Source organism: Periplaneta americana, chromosome 17, assembly GCF_040183065.1.
Source record: "Periplaneta americana isolate PAMFEO1 chromosome 17, P.americana_PAMFEO1_priV1, whole genome shotgun sequence".
Classification (NCBI taxonomy): Eukaryota; Metazoa; Arthropoda; class Insecta; order Blattodea; family Blattidae; genus Periplaneta; species Periplaneta americana.
In genome coordinates this window covers 4153758-4165761 of record NC_091133.1, presented here as the reverse complement: position 1 = coordinate 4165761, position 12004 = coordinate 4153758, and the positions used below count along the sequence as shown (strand labels likewise).

Below are 12004 nucleotides of genomic sequence, written 5' to 3'. Positions count from 1 at the left end.
GACTAAACTTTCCTGTTTCGGAAAAAAATCTGAGCAAATATGTTTTAATTAATTATTCACTTTCCACTACATGGACATTGATACTTAGCCACTGGAGCAGCTCAGTCGGCTAAGGTGCTTGCCTGCCAATCCTGAGTTGCACTCGGGCGCGGGTTCGATTCCCGCTTGGGCTGATTACCTGGTTGGGTATTTTCCGAGGTTTTCCCCAACCATAAGGCAAATGTCAGATAATCTATTGCGAATCCTCGGTCTCAACTCGTCAAATATCATCTCACTATCACCAATCCCATCGACGCTAAATAACCTCGTAGTTGATACAGCGTCGTTAAATAACCGAGGAAAAAAAACATTGATACCGTTGCTAGTGAAAATGTTTAATGGAAAAGTAGTAATGGCTTCATTGCCAAACGTGTTGTCATTTGAACAACAACAACAACATGTTCAATGAAAAACGCCTCTAAAGATTTTTACCCGCTTATAATAGTTACAAAGGAGGATAGTTTGGCTGTCGCTGAGGATCGGGTTCCAGGATAGCTCAGATGGAAAGCACTCAGCGCGCCAAGCTGAGGGTCTTGGGTTCGAATTTTTCTTTGCTAATAAGTATGGTTGTTTTTCTCGGAGTTAATCTGTAAATGTATATTTCCTCTTCAACATGATGAAAATTGAAAACACAACAAAATTTTTTACTCCCCTAACAAAAACCTTCACCTACGATATTTCCGTATTTAATGTTTTAACAATTATTAAATTATTAATCCAATTTACCCCATTAGACGATTTACAGAGAACAGAGGACATGATTTAATAAGATGCAGCTGGAAGATATCAGATTCGAACACGCTAGCAACTTACACAAACAGCAAACGGAAAGCACAACTTCTAACCTCGTAGATCGATTGCAATCAATATATCTCCATAGTCGCTTCATATTCACAGAAAGATAGCCTCTATTCCAAATACAACACCAGATGTCGCTAATAAAGAAAAATAATTTCGAAAACTTCAAAATGCGGACTAAAAGGACGAATTATAGGAGAAGCAGCCATGATTGGTTGAAAAACGTCGTTCCGTACCGTTTTATTAGTCAGAGTAGTATGACGTAGTAAAAGTGTAATAGTCCCAGAAATTAACTTATGTGCAAAAGCATTTTGAATGAGTGACTTAAAGTAATACCAAATTGTTTGATTTATTATATTGGATAATTTGGTGACTTGAATGTGTATTCCCAGCCCGTATAAAGGCATCTGATTCAGTGTTCTGTCTAGCTAGGCTATTAGTGATGATTCCTATAAGACTTCATATTGGTAATATTATGTGAGTCATCTTGAAACTAATACAGGTATGCAGAAATAAAATCTTGTGTACGGTGAAATGATTGTGATCCTGTAACCAGCTATTGAGATCCAGTATTGCAATGTGTTTGCTTGTACATTTTTTGTTTGTGTTAATGCTTGCTTTTTGTGATTTTTATAGACTGTTTATATATATTTTTATGTTAGTTTTGCAGATACACATGCATCCACCGAAATATCAGAGTGTGCAGGTTTTACATCCGAAGACCACATCAGTAGTTGTCAGGTTGCAAATTATTCTGTTTCCTCGGAGAAAATGGTGAGGTTTCATACAGAGGAAAAGCGATTCAAATGCGATGTCTGTAAGAAGAGTTTCCCGTATTCGACTAGTTTGAAAAGGCATGTCCTGAAACATGCGGGTGAAAAGCCATTCAAATGCGATGTCTGCGGTAAATGTTTTGTTGAACAGAGACATTTAAAATGCCATGCACTTCTGCATACGGGGGAGAAGAAATTCAAATGTGATGTTTGTGGAAAATGCTACATTAAACCTGGAGATCTAGACCGCCATACACTACTGCACACAGGCGAAAAACCATTCAAATGCGATATTTGTGGAAAGTCTTACACACAGAAGGGTTCCCTTACAACCCACACACGCCGACATACAGGCGAGAAACCATTCAAATGCAATGTTTGTGGAAAGTCTTTCTTTGATTCTAGTGATCGAAATAGTCATGAACGCCAGCACAGAGAGGAGAAACCATTCCAATGCAATGTTTGTGGAAAGGGTTTCTTTCAAAATGGAGATCTAAAACGCCATACACGACTGCATACGGGCGACAAGCCATTTAAATGTGATTGCTGTGGCAAATGTTTCTCAGATCCTGGTAACCTGAAATGTCATACACGTATGCACACAGGAGAGAAACCATTCAAATGCGATGTTTGTGGAAAAAATTTCTCGCGGTCCAATTCTTTAATAATTCATCAACGCCGTCACACAGGCGAGAAACCTTTCAAATGTGATGTCTGTGGAAAGTGTTTTTCGGAGTCTGGTTCTCTAACAAAACATCACCGTCGACATACCGGCGAGAAGCCGTTCAAATGCAATATTTGTGGAAAACTATTTTTTGATTCGAGTCATCGAAGAAGTCATGAACGGCAGCATACGGAAGTTAAGCAATTAAAATGCGTTGTCGACTGCGTAGTCTAAAGGTGAGCGTTCACTATGTCGTATGGCGTGAAACGGTTTTTAAGTGCAATGCGTTCACTGTAACGGCTCTACCTCATCGGATTCTCTATCAGGCGTTTAAAATATGACGAACGATATTGACATTGCTGAAAATAGAGAACTTTTGATTTTAAGTGTATTATGAGTAACGAAGAATTTGTAATTGTTTCATGCTTATTAATTGAAGTAGAAGAAAGGAAAGAGGTATTGGTTTTATATACATGTAAGAAACGACCTGATTACTGTAATGGGGATGCATCAAATTATATAGTTCTTCGTAGTTTTCTAAAAGCGAAATTAGTTTTCCGTCTACTATTGGTCGGGACATGAACATGGCACGCCATAATAGTATCAGTTGAACAATTAAAATTGATTTATTACAGAAGACCATGACTGCACGCATCGTAAATGTTGCTCCTACGACACAGTAAGAAGAAGATACAGTAAGGACAACTACCGTAGGCCAGTTCGTGGGAACAAATTTTGAGTGCGCATGTCACGAAACCAGGTGTACTTATTATCTTGGAACCTCCACCAGACGTTTCTCCATTTAGGACGGCTGGCATAATTTAATATATGAACTGAGAAAATTATTACTCTTATTTTAACAGTTTGAAAGACGTGCGGCAAAGGAATGGCAACATAATCATAATAAGTACTTCCGTATGTAAATATCATGAAAATATTCACTAATTGACGCTGATTTTAAAGTCTTCGGTAGATGCTTATGTTGGTAACGTTATATTGAACCATTAGCTATATAGATCTTTATATTCGTTTCGATGAAGTTACGACGTCAACAATGGATATAATAAAATTTTGTTTACTAGCTAATAACATTATATTACCAGTAACGTTATACTTTGGCCTACATGATTATTCCTATTATTGACAGTGATATTTTGTATATTGATATTTGAATTAACATACACATTAAAATTTCTAACTGGTTGGTATATAGCTAGCTCTTGGATCTAGCTATGAAAGAGTGATTGATATGAGCCCTTGCCCGTGTAGTAACATGCCGTAGTTTGAACTCCGTGAGTGCATTATTTCTTGGGTTCGAGGCTTGTATAGAGATAAGTATTTAGTATGGGTGTGAAGGAGTTCAAAAATGTCAAAATTTACATACATAAAGATTTTTACCCATAATAATAAGCCAACTTTGTAAGGGAATTATTTTCTGAGTTCGACTCAAAATTATAAGACGTAATTAGGGTTAGATGTAGGCTCTTGTGTCTAACTATGTAGTTAAGAATTTATATTACTGACTACAAAAAATCCTTTACGACAATGAAAGAAGGTAAGAATTTGTTAATTGAAATGCGTTACTGCAATATATCTTTTACGAAATTGGAAGAAGGTAACAATATTGTAATTCAAACGTAGCCTATTAGAGCAAAGGAAAAGTGAAAAAAGTTACTGGGATTTAACTGTTGCGAGTTAAGCATTGTCCTCCAAGTGCAGCACTCCATAATGATTTAAGGATTACGTAGTTATGTGATAAAAGTTGCAGTACATAATTATTAGGCCCTCTTTGTACACCTAGGTAGTTAGACCTACAATTATTACCTACATCGGATATACGTGAGCACATTTTTAATTTTAACAGGTTACCTCGAATTTTTGTTTATTTATTAAATGTTCCCCTGATGTATGTATTTTACGACATATTGTGATCCAAGATGAAATGCAATGTATATGAAGAAACAGAATAAAACGGTAAGAACTTCGGTAATAGTATGTTTTACTTCAATCATGAACACTGCAATTTTATATGTATTTTGAAAAGAAAAAGTGAATTTTCATTAGACGTACATAATAACTAAAGCACGGACCTCGTTGCCTTTTCATTGCCTGCTGCCGCGATACAAGTTGTCTGCACAAGGGCTATACCGAGAGTCTGACGTCACGTCTACATCACTTGCGAAGGGTACGGGCGCATTCTCAATACGTACAGCAGTTGGTCGAGCACGTTTAGACCGTGCAGAGTTGTAAACAAGAGTGCCAGTAATGTCAGATGTAAAGAAACAGAAGTTGTTACAATATGTGGAGGAATTTGGGAGTAAATACATTTTGTAAAGTATGTCATATACAGTTTAAAGGCCACAGAAAAATTTTCATCCAGAAGCACAATTGATATTGTCTTTGAGACTGCTATGCATATTTTGTGGCCAGATGGGATACAAAGAGAAAATGTCCTTTTTGTGACCGATGCTGTAACATACATGTTAAAAGCAACCAAATCCGGACTAGATATCCAGACCTGCTACATTTAACTTGCTTGGACCATGGTCTGCATAGGGTAGCTGAAGAAATTAGGTCGTTATTCCCTGATATTGACAACTTAATCTCCAATGGGAAGAAAATCTTTTTGAAGTCCCCGTCTCGAAAAGAAGCAATTCAAAAATATCATACCAGGAATTTCTTTGCCACCACAGCCCATTTTTACTCGGTGGCGAACTTGGTTGAAGGCGGCATTGTACTATTGTGAACACTACAAGGAATTCCGTGGTGTAATACAAACATTTGATGATGAAGCGAGTACGTCAATGAAGGTTGCAAAGTCGTTTTCGGAACCACTCTATGAAGGTCTGTTGTTATACAAGATGTTTACAAAGATGTGCCCACAACAATAAAACAACTAGAATAGTCAACCCTCGAAATGTCCAGTGGCCTCCAACTCGTAGAACATTTGTACCAAAGTCTGTATGAAGAAAAACCACATCCAAGTTTGGAACCGGTTAAGACGAAATTTGGGAACGTGTTCAAAAAGAACTGTGGATTTTCAGCAATGTGTGAAATAAGAGATATTTTGTCTGTTAATGGCGAGCCCCCAGATGATACGTGTGACAGCTGATATTTTCGTTTCTCACCATTCACGTCTTGCATGTGGAACGCAAATTTTCTCAGTTCAAAATGTTTCTAAGTGATGGGCGAAGACGTTTTTCCTTCGACACTTTACGGAAATGTATTGTTCTTTATTGTAATGGAACTGTGGACGCATCAATAGGTGAATCATAAATGAAAACTGTTGTACGGTATTGCATTCTATTAGTAATATAAAGTTATTAAAGTTCTAAGGATGTGTTACAATGCGTTTATTTAGAACAACGCTGTCATGTAAAGAAGGTGCAACTTTGTCCTTCACCGCACTGAACCTGTACAACGGAGGGAACGTCCGTATCTTCCCCTCCCATCACACTACAAGCTAGGCATACACCGCACTATCCAAGCGCAGGTAACTTATGAACGGGGGAATTGAAGACCGTGCTTTAATAATAACACAGAAATATCACTACAGAACAAAGTAGTAATTACAGCAGTTAATACAAAGTTTCATCTGAAAGTTTATCATGTCTGAACAGCTGATCGCTAAAATCAGCTGTTAGCTGTGCCGATATTAGGGACATGGTTGGATTCATTGAGAACTAGACCTCCCTGATCTTGATTTTAGTACCAACAACATCAAAGGTGCCGACAAGAGTTGTCTCTACTGTATCTTCTTTATACTGTGCTCCGAGAATCATGGACGAATTTATCGATAGCTGAGTCCGTGCGATACGATGTAGTGAACGCGGTTACGTAACAATTACAGCAAAGATTCTTATTCTCCGATGAGTGCGATACGATGGAGTGAACCAGAGCCTTCTTTAGTTATTGTCGGACCATCGGATCTATGCCCCTTCAGCGCTGTCGTCGTTCTTGGAAAAGTTAACACCTCTACTCACCCCATTCCACCCGTTTCTCTCCCACTACGTCAAACAGCAGGCCACGAACCTTGCCGAATAGGGATGTTGCCAAACTTCCGTCAAACAGTGTCATGTCTCTTGAATATTGATTATAATACTGTAAGGTTAATTATTACTTATTCATAATTTAATTTAAGTAGGTCTAATGACGCTGATTGACTTATGAAAAATGCTATTACTTCCTTAATAATATTTCTTTCACCACTCCGTGCTACAGTATTCATGTTGAGTTGACAACACTGGACTGCAAGTGCAATTAAACTGTCCCGCAAGAAGGCTCAAAATTGTGAGTAGTGGGAGAGAGAAAGGGAGAGGGATAGAAAAGAGAGAAATAGGAATGCAGGGAGAGAAATGAATTGCCGAGGCTGAAAAGGAATTAAGGTTCAGTTCGCATATCTTACGGGGGCACAGATCTGATGGTCGGACTATACAAGCCGGAGCATGGGTAGGCTTGCAACGCAGAGTGGAGGCGAAATAAAGGCGTGACGTTTGACGTTTTAGTGCTTTGATTTCGTTGTCACATGTACATTTTCGACATTAATTGATACAAAACTAATTGCATATGATCAAGATTCAGTGTATTGATGTACGTAATTTATTACGGAATCCGAAATGGTATTTTATTTGAATTTCAGAAGTACTTGCATACAGCCACTTATAACTTCAAAAAAATAAAATCATACGTGTTTTCAATTGATGGTACAAGAGTAAATAAATAAATAAATAAATAAATACTTAAAGAAATGTTACTTCTACCAAAAATAAATAAAATAACGACGTACTTTCGCAATACCCTATTCAAATCAATTAACCATTATGAGGCTATTAAATTGACAATGTTATGTCGCTTTATGTTGTTTCACCTCTGACGTGAAAGGTCTAGAATATCATATAGGCCTACATTTTAATTCCATGTGATCTGTCGTGCTTTTCAATAAATATTTCCGATACCCAGGAAGCCAGTTTTAGTTTGAACCTCGTCAGTCATCATAACAATACTGTTATCCTAAATTATTTGTTATACATTTTTAAAAATATAATGTTAAATAGGCCAAGGCCAAGTATAAAGGTCTATGAAAAAATTAAGAAAAATACCTTCAACATGAGTAACAAAACACATCTTTATCTATTAAGTACTGTGTGTGCCAATTAGGGTAAACTTAGTGAACTTTAAATCCTGTAGGCCTAAATACGAAGTGAAAAGAAACATGTTTATAAGTAATTTTACAAAAGGGATAATATTAATAAATAAACCTTGAAAAACAAATTATAGATAGTTCTGGCGTACAGCAGGCATTCCGAATCTTCAAAACTGCAACTTATTTTATGGGATCACAAAACAGCTGTTTACAATGAACTGGAAAATCAACGGCGTAATTTTATTGATATAGCAGGCGAGACCCAACAATTTGGCTAGAATTCTGATACATCACAAACCACAAGTAAGACTATAAAAATGTAGTTAATACGATATTTAATATTTACTTTGTCATCACTAACCGTAAAAATCTCCAAAGACTGCAACCATTTTTTTTCATTTATTGTCTTGATTTTATTGCCAACACGCACATAGTTTATAATACATCAATAATGAACGTTTGGTACGACCGCGAACGTAATTCCATCGACACACACTTATATTGTAACATAAATTTACATTGATAATCGGCATTAGCACAAACACGTGTCCTGCATGGTCGGCCTCCGGCTGACAGTTAATTACAGTGTTGCCAACGTATGGCTCCGGCTTGCAACTGAAGAAGGCTTTGTTAGTAGCCATACACGTCGATATAAGAGCGAGAAAATGTTCAGATTTGATCAGTGTGCTAAGCAGGGTTGCCATATGTACGACTATAGTCGTACGCATACGACTATTTTGACTCAATGTACGAGGTACGACCGCACTCTATGTCGTACGCAATTTTGTACGACTATTTCACTGAAGGGAAAAAGAAACCATGGTTTGATGAAGATTGTTCCATTGCAGTAGATAGAAGGAAACAGGCAAAATTAAAATTATTACAGGATCCAATTGAGGAGAATAGAGATAATTATATCAATGAAAGACGGGAAGCAAGTCGTACACTTAGGAATAAAAAGAGAGATTACTTGAAGGAAAAACTGAACGAGGTAGAAACAAATAGTAAGAATAAAAACATTCGAGATTTATATAAGGGTATAAAGGAATTTAAAAATGGATATCAGGCAAGGGTAAACGTGATCAAGGATGAGAATGGTGATTTGCTTGCAGACTCTCATTCATTCCTTAACAGATGGAAAAACTATTTTGGACAGCTACTAACTATACATAGGCCAAGTAGAAATGATCGGGACGAAATTCAAATACAAACTGCTGAGCCATTTATACCGGAACCCACACTTTCTGAAGTCGAAATTGCGATAGAAAATCTGAAAAAGTACTAGTCTCCAGGTATTGATCAAATTCCAGCAGAATTAATACAAGAGGGTGGAAGCGTATTATCTAGCGAAATTTATAAACTTGTACTTTCAATTTGGGAAAAAGAAATTGTACCAGAATAATGGAAGGAGTCCATAATTGTACCTATTTTTAAGAAGGGGGACAAGACTAACTGTAGTAACTTTCGAGGAATATCACTTCTGTTGACGTCGTACAAAATTTTGTCGAATATCCTTTTGAGAAGATTAACTCCATATGTAGATGAAATTATTGGAGATCATCAGTGTGGTTTCAGGCGTAATAGATCGACTATTGATCAGATTTTTTGTATTCGACAGATATTGTAGAAAAAATGGGAGTATAAGGGTACAGTACATCAGTTATTCATAGATTTCAAAAAGGCGTATGACTCGGTTAAGAGAGAAGTTTTATATAATATTCTTATTGAATTTGATATTCCCAAGAAACTAGTTCGATTAATTAAAATGTGTCTTAGTGAAACTTACAGCAGAATCCGTATAGGCCAGTTTCTATCTGATGCTTTTCCAATTCACTGCGGGCTAAAGCAAGGAGATGTACTATCACCTTTACTTTTTAACTTCGCTCTAGAATATGCCATTAGGAAAGTTCAGGATAACAGAGAGGGTTTGGAATTGAACGGGTTATGTCAGCTTCTTTTCTGTGCGGATGACGTGAATATGTTAGGAGAAAATCCACAAACGATTAGGGAAAACACGGAAATTTTACTTGAAGCAAGTAAAGAGATAGGGTTGGAAGTAAATCCCGAAAAGACTAAGTATATGATTATGTCTCGTGACCAGAATATTGTACGAAATGGAACTATAAAACTTGGAGATTTATCCTTCGAAGAGGTGGAAAAATTCAAATATCTTGGAGTAACAGTAACAAATGTAAATGACACTAGGGAGGAAATTAAACGCAAAATAAATATGGGAAATGCCTGTTATTATTATTCGGTTGAGAAGCTTCTGTCAACTAGTCTTCTGTCAAAAAATCTTAAAGTTAGAATTTATAAAACAGTTATATTACCGGTTGTTCTGCATGGCTGTGAAACTTGGACTCTCACTTTGAGAGAGGAACAGAGATTGAGGGTTTTTGAGAATAAGATTCTTAGGAAAATATTTGGGGCTAAGAGGGATGAAGTTACAGGAGAATGGAGAAAGTTACACAACGCAGAGCTGCACGCATTGTATCCTTCACCTGACATTATTAGGAACATTAAATCCAGACGTTTGAGATGGGCAGGGCATGTAGCACGTATGGGCGAATCCAGAAATGCATATAGAGTGTTAGTTGGGAGGCCAGAGGGGAAAAGACCTTTGGGGAGGCCGAGACGTAGATGGGAAGATAATATTAAAATGGATTTGAGGGAGGTGGGATATGATGGTAGGGACTGGATTAATCTTGCTCAGGATAGGGACCAATTGCGGGCTTATGTGAGGGCGGCAATGAACCTCCGGGTTCCTTAAAAGCCAGTAAGTAAGTAAGTATTTCACTGAAGGGAAAAAATAGCTGGAAACTTAGAATGTTGGTCTATAATTAAAATGAAATTTATGGTTAATTCGTCCCTTTTAGATAAGTTTTCTTCATTTAATATGTCCTGGACTAATATGAAAGAAACATGCTTTTAAGGTTGCTTAGAAAATCGATCTCTAACTATGCTTGCCATGCAAGTCATAATTTGTCATCTTGAGCTCTAGGTTTCACGTAGACGGCGCAGTTATATCAAAATAATACGAGTTTAATTTTATTAACTTCCTTGTTTGTTCGACAAAGGAAATCTTGTATCAATTAAATAGTACCACAGTAGCATTAAGAAGTCTAAACGCGCCAACATTACAGAGATGTCGGGTTTCAGTCGACTGTAGATGAATTAATTTGATATAATTTTCAGCCGCCACATTTTTTGGCCTATCTGCCGCCGCGCCGGCCAAAGATCAAATTCTGCTGACTTTAAATATAAGAAATTTGTTTCTAACCAAGCATCATCGTGCACGCCTTACTGCGATGACAGTGTTGATAATGAAGAAATGGGTGGTGATTTGTTTCAATGCTGAATGTCATTGTGGGTGTAAACTATAATTAGTAGTATTTTTAATTGGAACTAAACTTTACTGGTGGATATATTTATTTTGCGATTCTTTGTCAACTGCATAATGACATGAAAGTGATAATGCCAGTGAAATGACTCCAGCGCCGAAAGTTAACCAGCATTTGCTCTTGATGGGTTGAGGGAAAACCTGGAAACAACGTCAACCAGATAACTCGTCTCATCCGGGATTTCAACTCTGGCCCGCTCGTTTCACCAGCGAATAGGGATTATAAAGAATGGACACTTCGCGTCGGTACCTTTGATGTAGCCGGGCTGATTTCAATGACCTTCAAGTCAGCTGAAGCGTGAGATTCTGCTTTCTCCCTAGAGTTGGCGCTGACATCACACCAGCTAGCAGTCGACACAGCGGAAATATAACACACATAATGAATACATCTAGGCACATTATGTACTCAAATAAATAAACTGGATCCATAAAATAATAAATCCGTCATTAACTGCAATGTCTAGACTCTAGAGTGTCTTTATAATGAGAGCTGAGACATTGATCCCAACAACAATTAAAATATGTAATGATTTGATAGCGCTGAAAATGGAAAAACAAAACTCTTACGAGAAGTAAAACCGTATATCTATATTATATTATATACAAATATTAAACGAATTCGCTACTTAATTTTATAATGCATTATATTATTTTATAATATAATTTATTATATCTGAAATATAAAATATTATTATTACAACTAGTTTGTCACTGAGAAATAATCAAAAGCTGTTAACTTGAATTTATTTGAAGCAAAGCGTTACTGGATTGTGCAATAAGGTAGGCGATGTTTGGATCCTGTGTCTTAATTCTATTCTCAATTATCATCTTAGCGTATGCTCGATTACACTAACCTCTAGCGCTTGAAAGTGGAACTAAACGCTGCGCACAGAGAAACAAAACACAGGAAAATTCGCTCAGTGTTCATTCTTTATAATCCCTATTCGCTGGTTTCACAGTCAGACGTCCTAACCATTACTATACAGCGGTGGACTAGAAGTCTATTAGGAAGTTGAGAAATGTACGACAATTTTTATAAGTTAGTACGACGGTTTCGATTCCTTTATCTGGCAACCCTGGTGCATAGTGTGTCTCGCAGTCGTGCCATTCAAGAAGCATGGACGCCAGCATAATGCTTGATCTCTGTCAAAAATCTTTGCTTCTGTTGAATCAACTAAAGCTCAGTT

The 12004-nt window shown here is 37.1% G+C and overlaps 1 protein-coding gene across 1 annotated transcript in view; it reads left to right on the top strand.

Annotated features, from left to right (window-relative positions):
* The window catches only part of LOC138693254 (zinc finger protein 235-like), a 108228-nt gene extending 105151 nt beyond the window's left edge, over positions 1-3077 (top strand). Inside the window, exon 5 of the mRNA XM_069817089.1 lies at positions 1500-3077. Within this exon, the coding sequence (XP_069673190.1) occupies positions 1500-2508 (1009 nt within the window). The 3' untranslated portion in view covers positions 2509-3077. The remainder of the gene's footprint in view (positions 1-1499) is intronic.
* Positions 3078-12004: the final 8927 nt, after the last annotated feature.